The following is a 20,864-nucleotide window of genomic DNA, read 5'->3' as shown; positions in this document are numbered from 1 at the left end:
TTATTCGTTTACTTATGGGGATGATGATCATACTTATTTCATGGAACTGATGGTCAATATATATTTGCTGAATGCATAAACATTATTTTATAAGTAAGCTGCAGAATAAACTCAAGTAAGATAGATAGATGACAAAACTAGAAATCTTCTCAATTGTTTGTCTTCTAATAATGCTGTGGAAAGGTAATTTTGATTAAGGAGGCCGATTGACTTCTTGGAATAAAATCCCTTGTTTCCTTTTGTTCCTTTCTTTTGGTCCAACTCTTTGTCCACTATATTTTATTAATAAGAAGAGAGAAAAAAGAAAGCCGAATCCCCAGATTGCTATTGAGTGGTGGTAGCAGGCTGGTAGGGCTGGATGTGGTGAAAACTGAGAATACGAATGATAATATTAAGGAACTTCCTATGGAGAACATGTTGGTGATTGAATAGTTTTAATAGCAATAAGTAATATTAAGTTGATTTTGGGTTCAGAAGACAATTGTCGATCAGGAACCTGATGGCATAGAAATCACTATTTCTTAAGGTTTAGCTGACTCAGTAGAGGAGTAGTCCCAGTTGGAAAATTAAAAGAAAAGAAATCCAATCTCCTAAACCTTAGGTAAGCTTTCACTAAAAAATATTCTATTCTCGGATGAAGTAGAACATATGAAATAAGATTTATAATGGGAATTTTTCTCAATATATATAATATACAGTGAAGTTTTCCTTTGGTTCTCTCTGGAAATGATGTTTATTGAAACAGGTGATTGGTTTTCTCATCTTTTTTCTTTCTGTTTTTTTTTTTGAAAGTATTGTTATTATGATTTAGTTGGTTCTTAGGAGTCTCCATCACTCCCTGGCTGGGAAATTATACCTATATTAAAAACTTAAAACTCATAGGAGGTGAGCAATCTAACACGAATGCAGAACAAACAGTGAGGCAAACGTGGGGGAAACTGAGGCTTGTTTTCGATTCAGACAGAAAATATCTGTGAAGGTTACTAAAGCTTAATTTGTATTAGAATCATCATGCTCTTCTTGCTATAGTCTATTATCTGATGATAATAATAATTAATAAAATAATAGAGCTTTTGATTAAATCTTATTATGTGTGAGGTAGTGTACCAACCATTTTACATATATCAACAAAACAATATTGGGGTGAGGCAGGTCTTATAATTTCTATTGGGCACCTGTGTTATGAACTCATTGAGAGATTTAGTAATTTGCTCAAGTCTTTAGTGATGGAGTTGGGATTTGAATTGGACCCACATGACACCAAAAATCAGTCTTTTGCTCACTGGTAGATAACTAGTTTTAGGTATTACTAGAACTCCAGGTGGAAGAGGTAATTTTCAATTTTGTTATCTTTATAGGTATATCAAAACAGGAATGAGCAAACAACAATATTGGATCTCTGTGTGTCCCGATATGTAAAGGGAGAAAACAACTAGCAAATGTACTGCTACTCTCTTCTGGACCCGCGGAGGGAGTGGAGATGTATAATGCACGTTTACCTCTTTCTACTGAGACCAGGACAAGCTTTACAATCCTTATCAACAAAGGGCTCCAGGAAACAACTGCCAGTTTATTAAAAGTTTATGCCTCAATGAAATCTATTCGTAATTCCTGATAAAACAGATCCTTTTTTATGACGAAAGAGATTGTCAAAATCTTCAAAGTCAACAACACTGCTTAATGCAATTTTGCATTCTGTTTAAGTCTCCCAATTAACTGATATTGCAATCAGAAAGACTAAGTGGTGAGAGGGGATGCAGAATATAGAATGAGTATTACTTACAACTGGAGAATTCCAAAGGGCAGGAGTGTTCATCCATTGGAAAATTGTGCAACTGTAATTGGCACTCAGCATCAATTGTCAACCTAAACAGGAAGATATGAAACATAAATAGAAAGATTTTAGACTGTTTTAAAACATGTACATTAGCACAATTTCTAGTGACCATTTGTTTTTATTCCTGGAGAGTATGTCACCCATTCTTATTGATAACACAAGGTGATCCTCACTGAAGAAATTCACCAAGTCCAGGAGAAAATTGTTGAAGACTTAATGTAGTCCATTTACTTTCACAGACTAAACAATAGGATCTCGTTGACCTCAATTCCATTTACTCAATATTTATTATCCCATAATTTTTTTGGCAAATTAATTGCACACATGAGATTGCTCAGTGAATGCACTTAACTTACTGAATAGGACAAACTGTTTCAAGAACTTAAACTCATTCACTGTTTGCATGTAAATGAATGCAGATAAATCTCAGATCTTATCTGCTAATTAAAGTAGAACCTTCTCTTTATAAGTACTTGTTAGCTGTTAGCTTTAAATTACTGTATGTGAGTTTAAAAATACCTATGTTTCACAATGGAGTATTATGCATTCTTACAAAGGAACACTATAAAGGCATTATATAGGATGTTAAAGAGTAGAAGAATATCTAATAGCAATCAAGAAATGTTAAATACATATACACAGACATATCAGAAAAATGTTTGCCAATGAGTCTCAATTATTTTGCATCTGAGGTGCTTATTAAACATACAGATTTTCTTTCCCAATAGAGCCTGGGACTCTAGGAGGGAGAAAATTTAAAGGAGTCCTAGATGTTTTGACCACCTTTGGGGAAGTATGAGTATATTGTTAAATTGTAATGGTGATGGGTTGATGATTTTTAAAATTTCAAATTTGTTAGCTATATTTCTTACAATTACAGATATCAATCTTAAAGTAATAAAAGTTGTTTTATAAACATTTTATATTAAAAGTTTAGCATAAATTTTAATTGGGGAGATTTTATTTTTCTATGGTATAATAGAGCAATTACTGATCTTAAGATATAATTAATAATCATTGAGCCCTTAATTGTCTGCATGGCACTGAGTAAGGTGAATTTTTCTCTCATTTAATGAGAGTTATTATGGCTTTATTGTACTTGGACTTGTCCAAAGTCACAAATCTAGTGGCACAGTTGAGATTTGAACCCAAGATTATGTCTCCAAAGCTAGAGGTTTTAATCATTGTCACTCAGTAATTATATGCTCTTCCAAAGAAAAGATTAGTTTTATTCATAAGTGAAATTATAATTAAATTAGATATTTTATTAGTATCATTTCTCCAAATTAAACTGGAATTGTTAAAATTGAAGATAATGTAGATTGCAGACAGGTACATAGATATATATCTATGTGTAGACACACATATTCATAACTCATTATAGATAAGCAACTCATTATAGATAAGCAACATATTCATAACTCATTATAGATACGATAATGCTTATCATTATAGATAAGCATTATAGATAAGAATAAAATCATCTCTCTATATAGATTGGCAACTCATTCAAATCTTGAATGAATCTTATGAGAGATATTTTTGAGCGGGGGTCCACAATTTAATATTGTACAGTGACTCTGCAAGTTAATACAAGTGGAAAAATGACTATAATATTATGAGAACGATAAAGGGACTTGAGATAGTGTGACTTTACTTAATACTTCAAAAGTTAGACTGAGCTCTTATTTAGCAGACAAAATTTGATTTCCACTAGAGTCTAATTCCAGTCATTACCTTACATCTAATTTAATAAAACCCATGATGAAATCAAAATATATGCAATGAATTTCTTTTGTAATTGTGGCTCTTTTTTCTAGTAACTGATATAACTCTGATGATAAAGGCTTTGGATCCAGTTTAAAGTATTATATTTTATATCTTGAATATTACCTATGGCATAAAATATACGTCAGAAAGGCATTTAACATGAACCATTTTGAAGCTACAAGTTCCTGGATACTAAGATCTAGAAGAATCATACTATTCATATCTATTATTGAAAATATATACAAATAATTTAAATATCTGCTGTGCTTACTTTTTTATTAGGCTCATGTCCCTGTGAGAAAATAGAGTTCTCACATCAAAGAAAATGTTATACCTGTGTCCTTTGAAAAAGTTCATTGATAACAGGAAAAAACCTAATTTTGTATCATCACGTACTATTTTGATCAAGCATGCCAACCCTGATTTAGGCTTGACATCTTTTGTTCTTTTTGTTTTAAGAGAACATGACTGATCTTTGCTTTATTCCCAGCAATTACTCCTTTCCTTTTCCAAAAGAATACCTTAAAGTGTAGAGCACTCGACCATCATTCCAAATTCTCAGCATCCTATTGGGGGTGGTTATCCAGTGTGCATCGGCCTTTTTGGAATTTCTGAAGAAAGTGTCTGGAATCCAGATTTTCCCCACCATGTTGCTATTCAATCGGAGGACTTTAATGGTGCTGTTAAATTTCAGACGTCTGTCATACCACGTTTGGGCAAAAAATATATCAATTGTATATTCCTGTTTTAAAGAAAAAGATGAAATGGAACATCTTTTATATAGTAGGATTGTATTGTAGAGCATTTGTTTGTATTTATCACATATGTTCTCATTGCTAAAACAAAGCAAAGCTACTTTGGCTTTGAATAGTCCAAAAGAAAGCAGAAGCTTGGCTAAGGAGACTCACCCATCTTTTGTAGACAATACATTATGAAAAAATAGACCTAAGTGAATTCTGGCAAAAGATCATAGCCCTGATACAGTTGTTTGCATTAGGTATTTATGGAGCAGTTTCTCATGTTATTTTGGGCCAGCTAATTCTTTGTCATGGGGGCTGTCTTGTGTATTTTAGGATGTTTACTACCATTCCTAGTGTCTACCTACTAGGTGCCAGTAGCACCAAAAACAAACCCCACCCCCAAGTTGTGACAACTAATAATATCTCCAGACATTGCCAATTGTCTCTTGAGGAGATCAATTACTCAGGTTCAAAAACCACTGCTATGGAGTAAAAGAAATTCCAGAACAGTTCTCAAAACAGTTCTAAACCAGAGCTCTGGAAGCTAAGCTACCTCACCTCACAATAAAGTGAGGATCCTAGAGAATCTATCTTGTTGGGTAGTATGAAGATAGAAAAGGGGAATACACTATACACAAAAAGCACTTTGTGCCCTGTCTGGCAGATAGCAAACACCCAAAGTAAGGTAACTCTTTTTAGTTTTTACTATTACAGTTGTTGTCTTCTTTTTATAAACAAGAGGAAATGCACCAATTAAAAGACAATCTTTACTACTGTACTAATCTCTATCACAGAACATATTTAAAAAGTGCTATGATGACAAGTGACTCTGTAATAATTATACCCTCATGTACGTATATATCACTAAAGTGGCAACTTTAATCAAAGAAAAGAAAGTGTGATGTGAATTAGACCTGGAGTCATAACACCCAAGATCTAATTTGCCTATCATATTTAGATATTATTTAGCATGATTTTATAATTCTATTTTAATCATGTCTGTAAATGAGAAAATTAAAGAACAAACCCTTGGTGTTCTTAGAACATGACCCCCAGTGTTCTTAGAATATGAGAGTTGGGGGATGGGAGTCATTCACATTTCCTAGTCTAATCCCCTCAACCCACCACCATGTATGATGAAGAATAAAAAAAAAAAATCAGGATGAGACTATAATCGTCTTCCTTTGCCTCATTTGCATTGTTCTGGATTATATCTTTGCACTCCTGCCCCTGTATCTCACTGTAATTCACTACCTTGTCACTGGGGTAAGTCATACCACTTTGTTTACTAGTTAATTGCATATTTGCAGTCCACAAGTAATGAGAGGGGAACTTCTTCTCTGAAATATTCTTTATCAACTAATCAGTGATGTGCCAATAGGTAGAGTAACTCAATAATTTCTGATCCACGTTTTGGCAAACACACACAGACAAAAGGTTTAAAATTCTTTAAACCAGCATTTCATAAACTGTGATCCTGGGACAGTAGTTCTGGGCACTAGTATTCCTGAAACTGTAAGTTCTGTGTTTAAATAAACTACATATATAGCTGATTCTTCTTAGATATTTACAACTTGCATCAGAATTTTAGTTGTAAAGAAGTAACATGTTAGCATTTGTTTAATGGTTAAACAAGCAAACTTACTTGCATGGAGTATGCAGGTGGTGGTATACTTTTTTTTAATCAGCCCAGTTGAAAGCAATAAATGTTTTTCATCTCTCTGACTCAGCAGAGCGTCCTTATTGCTTGCTTGGCAAACACTAATTTAAAGTTACAGTATCACTAATGTTATGTTATGTTATGTTATGTTATGTTATGTTATGTTCTACTCTATTCTATATAGGCTCCAATCTAATTTTTTATTTCAGATTTGGATAGAAAGCTTTATAAAAGAACAAAATTACATTTATTGTTAAATCTAATGTACTATTTCCTCTGAGAAGCAATTCTGATTTGAAGCAAACTATGACCTCTTTACACCTTGAATATTCTAAAAAGTAGTAGAGCACTATATTTTATTTTGTAGTAAGCAGGACCTACCAAATAAGCAGTGAGTGTTGAATGTTAAGATTATAGCATTTACCCAAGGTAATTTTATACATATGATCACATTTAATTTTTGTAACAAATCATTAAAAATAATTATCTTTATATTACAAGGGAGAAAAAAGGATCTGAAAGATTCTCTCTCCCTTCCAAATTTTTTTTTGTTGGTATAGCCCTTGCTATTTCCATGATACCACATTTCCTCTCTAATATGTTAATATAATAGACAATTAGAAACTTACCATATTGATAGCATTCACTGGACCAATGCTATTCACATACATGTCTGTGTGAATTAATGTTGGTTTCACTGTAAAGAGAACCATAGAAATATGTGCATATGGAGAAGCATAATATTTTAATGCTTAGTCCTTGTTATTCTAGAAAGAGATTTATTTTGCTACATTAGAAGTGATTTATTCACAGCTAACTTGTTGCTAGTGACTAATTTGCTACATTTAGCTATTTTCAAAGAAGTATCTTAAGCACATAAACACAATAACTAAGCATAGCAGAGTTTTGAAACTGATTATCTTTTTAAGACTATATAAAAATGAATAAATAAGAAAACACTGCTCAGACTTTCTTCATCCATCTCTCAGATATCCTGAATTTTATTATTTTTCCTTTAAGTTCTAGAACTGATTTGGGCATTATAACTTGACTGGGCCCATATAGAAAAAAATAGCTACTTAGTGATCTAGAAAATAATATGCATTAGAAACATGAAGGAGACATAAAAAGCAACAAGTATTATGAATTGTTTTTGAAACATTCCTCCCTGTTGATTCCTTTTATGACCACTTTATCCTCATTCACCTCTAGCCAATACAAAATCAATCTTCCTCAATGATTTAATGAATTCTGTGACTCATCAAATAATATGAGGAAACCATATGGAAACTCAATACACACCTATTTGTCAAAGAGGACTGATATTAAAAATCATGTAGTATAACATCCATGACCTAATGAATGTGCTCCATTTTCATTTAACATTTAATGAACGAGGATTCATAATACCATTCATTCTGGGCTTCAATTCAACAAGTACATTTCTCTCATCTTTATCCATTTTCCTTGAAGTGCCATGCTGTAATTCTCTGTGATGGATTGGATTCTTCACTCCTCCCTGCATCTGTACCCTTGCCTTCACATCAGTGAGGCTACTTCTCTGCCTCTGAACTTTGAGCCTGACCATTTGACTTGCATTGGCTAATAATATATGGACGAAAGCATTAAGCCTTATGAGCTTCTATTTTCTCTCTTGTTCTTTGCTAGTGTCATGAGAAGGATACTCCTAGCTAGTCTGCTGGCCCCAGGAGTGGAATGAGAGTACAGCTTTCTTAAATGAGCAGCTCCAACCTGGCTGAGCTTAGATTAGACCACCCTCAGCAAAGTGCTAAATAAATGCTTACTACTGTATACCACTGAAATTTTGTGGTTGTCTGTTACACAGCTATAGATAAGCAGTATGTCCTTTTTTTTAAATTAGTTTTTATTGGAGTATAGTTGATTTACAATGTTGTGTTAGTTTCAGGTGTACAGCAAAGTGAATCAGTTACACATATACATATATCCACTCGTTTTTAGATTCTATTCCCATGTAGTTCATTACAGATTACTGAGTAGAGTTCCCTATGCTATACAGTAGGTTCTTATTAGTTATCTATTTTATATATAGTAGTGTGTGCTTGTTTGTTTTTGATGTTTCTTCAAAAAGAAGTTGTCACTTTTCTTCTATAGTCTTTGTCTGAGATGTCTAGGAAAATTTAAATTTCTATCTCTCAAGCTAACTTGAAAATCATCTTCCTGCATTTTGAACTTATCAGTGCCCCATCTACCCCCAGACCTGAATGCTGTTTATACATTCTTTATTTTTACAGTATTTAGTAAAAGTATCATTTATATCCTTCTGGTTATTGAAATGGGCTGATGCTTTCTCCTAATGTGGTAGACTTGTTTTTATCTAACCCACATCACAAAAGGCTTTAACATACCTCCTATATCAGGTCGAAGTTTATTATCATATCCTTCCAGGAGGTTGTTTAAGATGACAGTGACATCACCCTCCGGAACCTTTGGAGTCAAGACCCATGTTTTGTTAGAAGCATAATCTTCATAGTCATCATCAGATTTTTGGCTAGTGAGGCTAAGAAAACAAAATATTGGTCAAGAAACATACAGACTCCATCCAAGTTTACTTTTACTCACAGACCACTGGTAGGAAAGGAGAAATGAAACAGGATGACAGGAATGCGTTACACTGGATTATAGTGAAGATTCTCAGCTGAGGGTTAGTCTAGCTAATTAAACTTCACAGACGTAGATTAAAATCTATTAAAGTATACGCTTCAGTTTTCCACAATGCTCTGTCCTCTCATCTATAAGTATACCATGTTTTACCAGTTACTTTTGCCTTTTCCATAGTTGATGATCTTCATGTCCACCTGCCCAACTTCACAAAGGACTTATAAAAAAAAAAAAAACAACTATTTTTGTGAAAGCAATGCTTAAATGATCATAATGTAGTCTAGGAGTTCAGGCATAACGTCTACTTCTTCCTCCTTTGAGAAATTAACTTGCTCCAACCTATTAATGAAAGTAAGAGACTGATAATTAGATTCACTCCCACAAACTGCCAGACAAGTCTCTCCCCCCTCAACTGAACTACTAAGGAGAGGCTCAGTCTTGCTGCCTTTCCTTCCTCCAGGGTTTGTGTATGTGTATTTTTTTTTTTCCCTCACTTGCACTGAAAGCAAGGGCGGTTCATTTATCTTGGATTGTTAAGAACCTGGTACTATGAAGAAAGATGTAGCTGTAGACTTTAAACCACTCTTTATTACAGCAAAAGCTCCTGAGCTAGAAACTCACACTAATGGTTAATGTACTACAATCATAGAAGTGAAATTACCTATTTTGAATAATCAAAAAGTGACATAATGTTCTATGATTTAGTTTTCTATGCCAAAACCTATCAGAAAAGCCACAATTGGACCAGAAACTAAGGCTGATTTTGGAAGGATATTGGAATTCCTATAGTTTGCCTCTCCCCTGCCCCAAACTCCATCCTCTCCCCTCCACACACAAAATGATTATATTTGCCAGATCTAGGGGCAATGTAAAACCTTGCAAAAGCTGCCATTTTAATTTTTATCAATATTTAATTTTTATCAATATGGTTACTTTTGTTGCTTATGGTGAAATAAAAAAATACAAAATAAAGTTTCTCATCCCAGTTCTCATCTTCAGTTTATTTTCTTAAAGATATGGTAAGAAAGAATCTTGTCAGAAATCAAATCACTGCCACATTACCCTGAATATGTATCATATTCTCAAACCATATATTATACTCAATTATACTCATTTGTCAAGATAGATAAATATATACATATATAACATATATATATGTATAGATAAATAGACAGATGACTAAATATGGTAGGAGAAAGCTGATTATGTGATTAATCTGGTTTGAGAATGAGGATGGGAGATGAAATTTTAAAAGTAATCACTGGCATGAATCAACTTAGTAAGCAAGTAATCTTTTTATGCCTTTAAAGCTTTATGAATAGGAAACATAAAAACTGAGTCACACATTTGCATAAAACCTGACATAGCCAGTCATATCTTGCACTTCAGTTAACATAAGAACTTTAAACAAAATTTGAATTTCATAGAGCACCCCTAGAGGGTATGTATGATGGGCTGGACAAAGCTTCAACCAGCTCTCAAAGAGAATTACTTCAATGCAGGCAGAGAGCAGTTGTCTGCTACGAAAATTCCTCTTAAGCCTCAATTCATCATTTCTCTAGAGCACTGATGAACTCTGTGTAATAGAGTTCTAATCCTATGACCTAAATCTTACTAGTTTAAGAAGAAAAAAAAAGTTACCTGACAAAGGAATTTTCAAATCCCCCTGATAACTCATTGAGAAAAGAATGTAGTTGGCCCATTGGATGTTGGATGTTATCATTATGAAATTTTATCACTGTTTAATTTGTTCAGGCAAAAGTGCCTTTTCAAAAAAATCACAACTTTTTCCTTCCTTTCTCTCCATCTCTGTCCTTCCCCTTCCCCCTTCCCTCTTTCCCTCTCTGATAAAAGCATCCTATTAAAGTTTCTTCAAGGAAAGGGTATATATATTAAATAGTTTGGTATGCTTGTTCATAGCACTTCCTCCTACTAACAAATAAATAATCCAAGTATGATGGTGTTACCATTATTACTATTTTCTGGCAGACCAGGAGGGAAAATACATTAAGTGAAAAGAAAAGGGATACTTCTGGGACTTCCTTGTTGGTGCAGTGAATAAGACTCCATGCTCCCAGTGCAGGGGACCCGGGTTTGATCCCTGGTCAGGGAACTAGATCCCACATGCTTGCTGCAACTAAGAGTTCGCATGTCACAACTAAGGAGCCCACATGTCACAACTAAGGTGCTGGCAAGCTGCAACTAAGGAACCCTGGAGCCACAACTAAGGAGCCCACCTGCCACAACTAAGGAGCCTGTCTGCTGCAACTAAGACCCCACACAACCAAATAAATAAATAAATATTTTTTTTAAAAAAAAGAAAAAAAAAGTATATTTCTTAAAAGGAATACTACTTTCTAGAATTGCACCAGTAATTCTCTTACAGTCATCATCTATTGGATGCCATAACAATAATCAAATAGATTATTTCACATAAAAGTGTCAGTGACAGATTTGGCCATACTTCAGGATGCCTACTTAGCCATAAAGAGGTAAAATAGAGTACAGAAATTAAAAGCATACACTCAGGAGTTAGAAAGTACCGGGTTAGACTTCTGGCTTCATATTTTGCCTGCCACTTACTATTTTATAACCTTGGGCAAATTATTTAACCTTGTTAATCTTCACAAGGTTCTCATCTTTAAAATAGAGTTAATACTAGTATTCATATCACATTTTTGTGCAAGGTTAAGATAATACTTACTAAGTGCTTAGCACAGTACCTGACACATAGCTCTGAAAGTAGATTTATAACAAGAGTTCCAATCTTTTAACTAAAACCTGAATCTACAGATACTGCTTCCAGGCTCTGATCTAGAATGGACTGAGAAGAACTAAAAACAGATGTTACCCAGGAAGAAAAATTATGAACCCCTACATTATAAATAAATGAAGTTTTTATTCTCTAGAGTGTTCCCAGCTGAGGTCTAAATTAATGGGGCTGATGAATAATCTGGGGTTGTTTCCAGATTTGTTAAAAAAAAAAAAAAGAAAGAAAGAAAGAAAGAACCTCTCTCATTCAAAATTGGCTGTTTCTTCAGAATTCTTTGGAGTCAAGACCTCCTCACTTATAGGTGGGCTCTCTAGGGATAATGAAGATGACCATTAGATAAGGCATTCTGTGGAACTGTGAACTCCATGAGAAAGCCTGGGCAGAAATAGATTGATAATGATGCAAGAAAACTGACTTAACAGTTGAGTGGGCTGAGAGCAAACATAAACTTGAACTTCTAGCTAAACGCACCTATCTAAATGTAATGGCCAGGCTCCCTGACTTCAGACTATACTACAAAGCTACAGTAATCAAGACAGTATGATACTGGCACAAAAACAGAAATATAGATCAATGGAACAGGATAGAAAGCCCAGAGATAAACCCACGCACATATGGTCACCTTATTTTTGATAAAGGAGGCAAGAATATACAATGGAGAAAAGACAGCCTCTTCAATAAGTGGTGCTGGGAAAACTGGACAGCTACATGTAAAAAACTATAATTAGAAATGAAATGAGAACACTCTTTACCACTATACACAAAAATAAACTCAAAATGGATTAAAGACCTAAATGTAAGACTGGGTACTATAAAACTCTTAGAGGAAAATACAGGCAGAACACTCTTTGACATAAATCGCAGCAATATCTTTTTCAATCCGTCTCCTAGAGTAAGGGAAACAAAAACAAAAATAAACAAATGGGACCTAATCAAACTCAAAAGCTTTTGCGCAGCAAAGGAAACCATAAACAAAATGAAAGACAACCCACAGAATGGGAGAAAATATTTGCAAACAATGCAACTGACAAGGGATTAATCTCCAAAATTTACAAACAGCTCATGCGGCTCAGTATCAAAAAAAATCAACCACCCAATCAAAATATGGGCAGAAGACCTAAATAGACATTTCTCCAAAGAAGACATACAGATGGCCAAGAGGCACATGAAAAGATGTTTAACATTGCTAATTATTAGAGAAACACAAATCAAAACTACAGTGAGATATCACCTCACACCTGTCAGAATGGCCATCATCAAAAAGTCTACAAACAAAAAATGCTGGAGAGGGTGTGGAGAAAAGGGAACCCTCTTCCACTGTTGGTGGGAATGTAAATTGATACAGCCACTATGGAGAGCAGTATGGAAGTTCCTTAAAAAACTAAAAATAGAACTACCATATGACCCAGCAATCCCACTCCTGGGCATATACCAAGAGAAAACCATAATTCAAAAAGAGTCATGTACCACAATGTTCATTGCAGTTCTATTTACAATAGCCAGGACATGGAAGCAACCTAAGTGTCCATCAACAGATGAATGGATAAAGATGTGGCACATATATAAAATGGAATATTACTCAGCTATAGAAAGAAACGAAATTGAGTTATCTGTAGTGAGGTGGATGGACCTAGAGTCTGTCATACAGAGTGAAGTAAGTCAGAAAGAGAAAAACACATACCGTATGCTAACACATATATATGGAATTTAAAAAAAAAAAAAAAAGGTTCTGAAGAACCTAAGGGCAGGACAGGAATACAGACACAGACGTAGAGAATGGACTTGAGGACACGGGGAGGGGAAGGGTAAGCTGGGACGAAGTGAGAGAGTAGTATGGACTTATATATACTACCAAATGGAAAACAGATAGCTAGTGGGAAGCAGCCGCATAGTACGGGGAGATCAGCTCGGTGTTTTTTGACCACCTAGAGGGGTGGGATAGGGAGGGTGGGAGGGAAACGCAAGAGGGAGGCGACATGGGGATATATGTATATGTATAGCTGATTCACTTTGTTATAAAGCAGAAACTAACACACCATTGTAAAGCAATTATACTCCAATAAAGATGTTAAAAAAATAAAAAATTAAAATTAAATAAAAATATAATAAATAAATAAATAAATGTAATGGCCTTTTGATAAAGGAGCACAATGGTTTACACCTATTCCACTTTCTTACTAGACTTAACAGCTTTGCAGTACAAATAACCTCTCCAAGCTTCTCCCATGTACCACTATTTCAAAGTGAGACCTCTGAAGCTTCCCTCACATCAGCTTATGCTCTCACACCCTATTTTTTGATAAATTCATACACTAAGAGTTCAGAGATCATGCTGGAGATTAAGATTGTTAACTTTCAAGGATCTGGGAAAGAACCCACCACTATTACAAATTACTACTGCACTATGTTTCCTCTTCAAAGAGCATTCAAATATCAGAAAAAAAAGGTTGATATTTAAAAAATAATAATAAAAATAAATGAATGCAATGGCCTTTAGAAGTGATTACTCCTTATTGTGCCCTTTATAAACTAAACATAATCTTATAAAGGTAAAGAACTGAAGATAACATTACTCTTAAATTAAATTACCATAAGGAAAAGCATTTTTTTTTGTAGTCTGAGTGATAATTTCTGAAAGACAGTGCCAGAAAAGGTTATAAAGTTTTCATCTTTGAAAGTTTTTTAAAAATTGTTAGAAAGCCATCCAACCAAGAGCCTTGGAGCAGCAGCATAAGAATCTCCTGGGAAATGTCTAGAAAAGTAGAACCCTGGGCCCCACCTGGACTCCTGCATCAGAATCTTTATTTTAACAAGATCTTCAAGCGGTTCATATGCATATTAGAATTTGAGAATCTCAGTCATAAAGTGTTTAAACCAGGGGTGCTTACTCTTGTGTGTGTGTGTGTGTGTGTGTGTGTGTATGTTTGTGTGTGTGTGTGTGTATGTTTGTGTGTGTGTGTGTGTTGGGGTGGGATCTTTAAAAAAAAAAAAACAGATTCCCAGTTTCCTACTTTAGTTCTTCTGACTCTGAATCTCTCTGTTGTAAATTGGATTATTAATTTTAATTTTCATCTTTACATTTTTATGCATGATTTGAATTTATGCATGATTACAAACATGTTATGAGTTCATGTTTATAATCAGAAACAAAAATCAATTTTATTTAAGAACAAAGAAGCTTTTAAAAACAAACAAATACTGAATAGATGGTCAGTGAGAGGTTGCTCGCAATTAGAAGATTTTACTTGAATTTTGGTACATATTTTGGATATTTGTCACTGTGAAGATTAATCATGCAGTTTATGCAATTTTAAATTTTAATCCAGGTGTTTCATATTTTCATGGATTCAATAAGCTCTGAGTTTTGTAGGAAGAAAAATCTAGTCATTGTACTCTCCTAGGGTAGTATAACAGCAAACATTTGGGTGAGAAACAAAAACATTTGTCTTTTCATTTGGGTATCTTCAAATCCATTGGTGTTTGGTATCATAAACACAGAATACATATTTTTCTTTCTCTGCCTACAATCTTTTCTTCTCTCCAACTCCTAAACCAATATTGGGCATGGCTTATTCCTTCTAAGTTTTCAATTTTCAACACAAGAATCACCTTCTGAATAGGAGTAGAGGTCATTCCTGTTCTATCTACCTTTGTTACCCACCTGACCCTTCATATGTTCTAGCCAGTCCTTTGACTGATTCATAGCATTTGTTACAATGTATGTTTACTGACTTGCTTATTGTCTGTTTCCATTACTAAACTATAAATTCCATGAGTGCATGGAATTTACAATTAAAATTTGTGAAAAGAATCTTTTTTTTTTTTTGCTAACTAGTTTTCCTAAGATAAATAATATTACCAACAACGGCTATTGTTAAATATTTACCATGTTCTACGGATAACTTTAAGGACTGCACATACATTCTCCCACTTAATCTTTAAAACACTGATATTCCTACAATTATTTCCACTTTGCAAATGAAGAAAAACGATGATATTTACCAATAGTCATTTTAGTTTGCCAAAACCAAAATGTTTAACCATTATGCTGCTAGGCTTTGAAAAAAGAATTGGGACCAAAGAATCTGTGACTGTACATTCATCAAAAAAATAAGATCATCTAAAACAAATGGCTGCTCAAGCTCATTTTCCCTTAGGACAATAAATTAGTTTACGCCTGAGTTCAATAAAAGTAAGGCACCTTCAGCACAAAGTTAATAACATTCAAATTTCATAAACTTGCCATTGCAGATACCAATGATTTGATCTCCCCACACTGAGGAATAGAAGCAGAGCTTGTAATTTAACTTAATGGATGTGATCAGCTGCCTCAAACTCTTTCATGACTTGGAAAGCAATTCACACTGCAAGGGCAAGGCATAAGCTAGTTCATTTCAAAGAATGTCTTCCAGGCACAGCAAAAGGTGGACTTTGGTATAAAGTGTAGGAACAGCTATGCTAGGTGAGTATATATCCTCGGAGGGCACAGGGGACTTACAATCTGATCATGGGAGGAGGAGGCTTCCTCTGTACTGTCCTGGAGGACCAGGGATTCCTGAGAAACACTGTGGTTTAGTGAGTAGGAGCATTGGGGCACAAGTTACTCTTTCACACACAGCCTTTAGTGGCCTATGGGATTCTATATCTCCTAGTAAGGACATGTAAAAACCTGTGCAGAACTTGTTGGGAAGGGTGCTCTATGCACAGGTGAGTACGTGAGTGTGTATATGCACAGAGGGTAGAGGGCGGGGGGGGTAAATTCTAACTATCGATTCTGTGTGAATTATTCTGCCTACAATGATCCCCTTAGCTCATACCTCGTTCAATTTTCTGATAATTAGGTCAACAGCTGTTGGTAAGTGTGTTTATTTGACTGAGTCAATTATCAGATTATATATTCCTATGTATGAAATGCAAACAGTTCACTAGCAATCGCCAATGACCCGTATCAAATAAATTTCTCTGGGGGCTTATTAGCTAAGATGAATTTTTTTTTGCAAGTATCAAAACATTCAAACTAAATTGGGAGGGATATATAACTTTAAAGCTTAATGTAGGATAAGCCTCATGGTGCTTTGATTCAGCTTCTCAACTATGTATTTAAAAACTCAGACTCTTTCTGTCTCACCCTTCTGTCCTCCATGCTGTCACCCTCAACCCAAAGATGGCTTAACTGTACAGTCACAAGATGCTAGCAACAACTCCTTACCTCTATGCTTCCTTGTTTATATCCATGAAAACAGAGATAAACTCTTCCAGTTTACTTTTCTAAAAGTCCCCAGAGGGTCTCATTTTGTGAATCACTGGCCTGAATACATATGAATTCACACATATGAAGCCCTATCTATAGCTAGAGGGTGGGACTATGTTCATTATTTTAGTATAATTATATATCCTACCACTAGTATCAAAGATGAAATCGACATCCCCAAAAGCATGTGGACTTCACAGAGAGCAAACGAAAACCGGGATATTTAAGATGAGGAGGGAAAATGTGGAGAAGAGAACCACAGCAGTCACTAGGAACAGAGGGTGTAAAATAGGAAAAAAACATATCAGGTCATGTTCTAGGCATATCATTGAAGTCCATTTTCCTACAGTTAGTGCCTTCACTGCATTTGCTGTTGCTGTTGTTGTGTATTTGTTTTAACTCACTCATAAATAAAAGTGGGAGAATGTGGAGCGGCTAGCATTCATACACTGCTGGAAGGAAAACATTTTGGCATTATATTCTAATGATGAACACCTGTGTATCCTATTAACCAACAAGGGCATCCCTAGATTCATTCCGAAAAGAAATGCATGCACACATCTACCCCAAGACATGTACAAGAATGTTCACAGTTGCATTACTGGTAATACAAATCTATATAACCTAAATCAATAGTAGAATGAATAAATAAATTATGGCATATTTACATAATGAAACACTATACAACAATACAAATTAGTGAACTACCACTACGTGCAGCAAAATAAATCTGAAAAATAAGCATTTGAGCAAAAGATGCAACACATACACCCAAGACACACACTCACACATATGCTGTGTTTCTGTTTGTATAAAATTTAGTATCAGGTAAAATTCAACTATGGAGGTCAAAGTCAGAACAGTGATTACTTTGAAGGAGAAGAAAGTAGATAGAAATCAGGAGGGAGTTGAGGATGTCTTCTGGGGTGTTGGCAATATTTATTTCCAGAAATGGTGGGTGGTAACATGAGTTTTTATTTCAATTAATGACGATGCACTGGTCCATATTTATGTACTTATGTACTTTATATATATTTTATTTCACAATAACAACAAAAAAAGTGTTTAAAATTTTGGTTTGGACTTGAATGTTAAAAGCAAAATAATAGGCAAGAAATATCTGTCTTCAACAAGAAATTATCTGTCTTCAACAGTGTTGCTTCCCAAAACTTTGCAAGTGTCTGGCACTTGACAAAACACCCAATGGATACTTTTTCAAAATACTGAATGAATCAGTGAGAGTATACATTATTTTTAAAGGTTCAGTGTTTGTGAAAATTAACTTGGTAAAACTCACTCTTTACAAATGTGCATATGTCACAGTTATAGGTAATATTAAAATGAGCTGCCTATATAAAATGCCATCCAGCGATTGTCATCACTCTCTTCATTAAATGCTATCGATTCCTTGCATGTGAAAACTCAAATAACATATGTTGAAAATATTGATATTTAGGGAGGTTAAAAAGGAAATAAGGCCAAGGTTAACCCAAGAAAGCAATTCTAAAGTCATGTTAACTGTCTATGGCTGTCAGAATAAAAATAAAAGTGTTGATGCTAAATTGTGGTAAGAAAGACTTATCAATGGATACAGGAATTCGTATGTCATAAATAATAATACATTTTGGTAATGACAATAATGATTGTTAAACTGACACATTCTTAATTTATTCCTTTACTTATAAAGCGCTTTTATGTGATAATTTACAAAATGATAAAAAATAATAGTCTCAGAGAGCGGCCAAGATGGCAGAGTAGAAATACCCTGGGCTCACCTCCTCTCACAAGCACACCAAAATCATAACTATCTGCAGAACAACCATTGATGAAAAAGACTGGAACCTACCAGAAAAGACCTTCTCCAACTAAAGACATAAAGAAGGAACCACAATGAGACAGGTCGGGGGGAGAACTCGCAATATAATCAAATCACATACCCCCCAAGGCAACCCACAAAGTGGAAAATAATTATATTGCAGAGGTTCTTCCACAGAAGTGAGAGTTCTGAGCCCCACGTCAGGCTCCCCAGCCCAGGGGTCTGGTAGCTGGAAGACAAGCCCCCGGAGCATTTGGCTTTGAAAGCCAGCAGGGCTTTGCAGGAGCCCCACAGGACTGGGGGAAATAGAGACTTTACTCTTAAGGGTGCACACAAAACCTCATGCACACTGGGACCCAGGACAAAAGCAGTAATTTGAGAGCACTGTGGGCCAGACCTAACCTGCTGGTCTTGGAAAGTCTCCTGGGGGGAGGGGAGTGCTATGGCTCACCCTGGGGACATAGACACTGACATCAGATGTATTGGGGAACACAGCAGCTGCCATAGCTCATCAGCACCAAAACCTGGCCCTACCCAAGAGCCTATAAGTGCCAGTGCTGTAACGCCTCAGGCCAAACAACTAACTGGGTGGGAACACAGCCCTACCCAGCAGCAGACAGGCTACCTAAAGACTAAAGAGCCCACATCCACCTCTAGACACGCCCCCTAGACATGGGCACAGGTCACTAGAGGGCCAAGACCCAGCTCTACCCACCAGTGGGCAGGCACTGGCACCTCCTGCCAGGAAGCCTGCACAAGCCTCTAGATCAACCTTAACTGTCAGGGGGCAGACACCAGAGGCAAGAAAATTATGATCCTACAATACACTTCAGACCCTACCCTGGGACCACCTGGGCCCTGGCTCTGCCCACTAGCAGGCCAACGCAACCTTCAAGACACTCCAGCAGTCATACCCAATTGTGTCAGAAATTGCACCCACTACCGAAGATCTGAAATGAGCTCTGGGAGCCCTGGGCCTTGCAGCCAAATTCCAGGCACCAGCTCTGCCTGCCAGTAGTCCAGCACTAATCCCAGGACCTGGCTTCACCTGCCAGTGGGTAGGCAATGGCCCCAGAATCTTTGGCACCCTGACTCTGCCCACCAGTGAGCCAACACTAGCCCTGTGGCCCCCTAGGGTTCCTCAATCAGCCACCGTGTGACGAGGCCCCACTAAACAGCAGCCAACAGCATCCACACAAGGCAGGGCCTGGCAACCAACCAGACTAGGGACCAACCAAGCCTACAAGACTGCCCACATAGTCAGCCTGCCACAACAGAAGGACCTAAGCAGCCCTCTTAGCGGGAACCACCAGAGCATATAGTTTGGGTGCTGGGAGGGGAGTGTACTGCTAGGACTCATAGAACGCCTCCTACAGAGGGACACTTCTCCAAGGCCGAGAAACATAACTAATCTACCACAGACATAAAAATACAAATAGCAACTTAGACAAAATGAGACATCAGAGGAACATATTCCAGATGAAGGAACAAGACAAAACCCCAGAAGAAGTGAAGTGGAGATGGGCAATCTACCTGAGAAAGTGTTCAGAGTAATGATCTAAAGATGATAAAAGACAGGTTCCAAAAAATTACATTCAAGTTACCAATTCTCAACCTGTCTAAAAACCAAATACCCCTGCAAACAGATACAGTCCACCCTATTCTATTTAAATATTTTTCTGTTTTATTTTATAGAAATTATTTTGCTGAATTCACAAATAGAATCTGATTTAAGAAGAACTTTTTGTCCTGTGGTGTGTTTTGGTTTTTTGGTTACTTGTCTTTTTTTTTTTTTTTCTTTTAAGGACTGCATATTAAAGTTAATTCTGTGCATAGCATGCCTAGACACTGAATTCAGGAGTTCAGTCACATTGAGTTTTTGTGCACAGAGAGATTTGACCTTTGACCGTTACTAAAGATTTAGAGAAAAACAGGATTGTTGACACTGTAAAAGTTTCCTAACATAATCAATCTTGTACTTTTTGTATGTTTTTTATATACATGTATATTTAATGAGCACAAGCTTGGTTGTATTTTTTACAATTCAGTTAATAGGAAAATGTTTTGTCAAAAAGGCTATAGTTGGAATTGAACAAAGCAGAAACAAAACTGAGAACTGTGTTATTTTGTGATGAAAAGGAGCAGGTATCTAAAGAAAAAAAAAGATGATCAAAGAACTCAGGAAGAGAATGGATGCAGAGAGCGGGAAGTTAGAAGTTTTTAACAAAGAGTTAGAAAATATGTAGAACAAACAGAGATGAAGACTACAATAACTGAAATGAAAAATACACTAGAAGGAAAAATAATATTCTCAATTTTTTGCTTGTGTACACTTTGCCACAGGTAGGAAGTGGCAAAGTGTACATGGCTTCAAAAT

The 20,864-nt window shown here is 35.7% G+C and overlaps 1 protein-coding gene across 5 annotated transcripts in view; it reads right to left on the bottom strand.

Annotated features, from left to right (window-relative positions):
* The window catches only part of GABRG2 (gamma-aminobutyric acid type A receptor subunit gamma2), a 122,858-nt gene that overhangs the window by 81,673 nt on the left and 20,321 nt on the right, over positions 1-20,864 (bottom strand). For 4 of the 5 annotated variants that reach the window (XM_061188420.1, XM_061188422.1, XM_061188421.1 and 1 more), the window contains exons 2-5: positions 8,395-8,546; positions 6,637-6,704; positions 4,129-4,349; positions 1,784-1,866 (exon numbers count right to left, since the gene is read on the bottom strand). In XM_061188420.1, the coding sequence (XP_061044403.1) occupies positions 1,784-1,866; positions 4,129-4,349; positions 6,637-6,704; positions 8,395-8,546 (524 nt within the window). The remainder of the gene's footprint in view (positions 1-1,783; positions 1,867-4,128; positions 4,350-6,636; positions 6,705-8,394; positions 8,547-20,864) is intronic. The other variant, XM_061188424.1, reaches the window with a different exon arrangement.

The sequence above is a fragment of the Eubalaena glacialis genome, chromosome 4 (genome assembly GCF_028564815.1).
Source record: "Eubalaena glacialis isolate mEubGla1 chromosome 4, mEubGla1.1.hap2.+ XY, whole genome shotgun sequence".
NCBI lineage: Eukaryota > Metazoa > Chordata > Mammalia > Artiodactyla > Balaenidae > Eubalaena > Eubalaena glacialis.
This window is presented reverse-complemented; position numbering and strand designations above follow the sequence as displayed.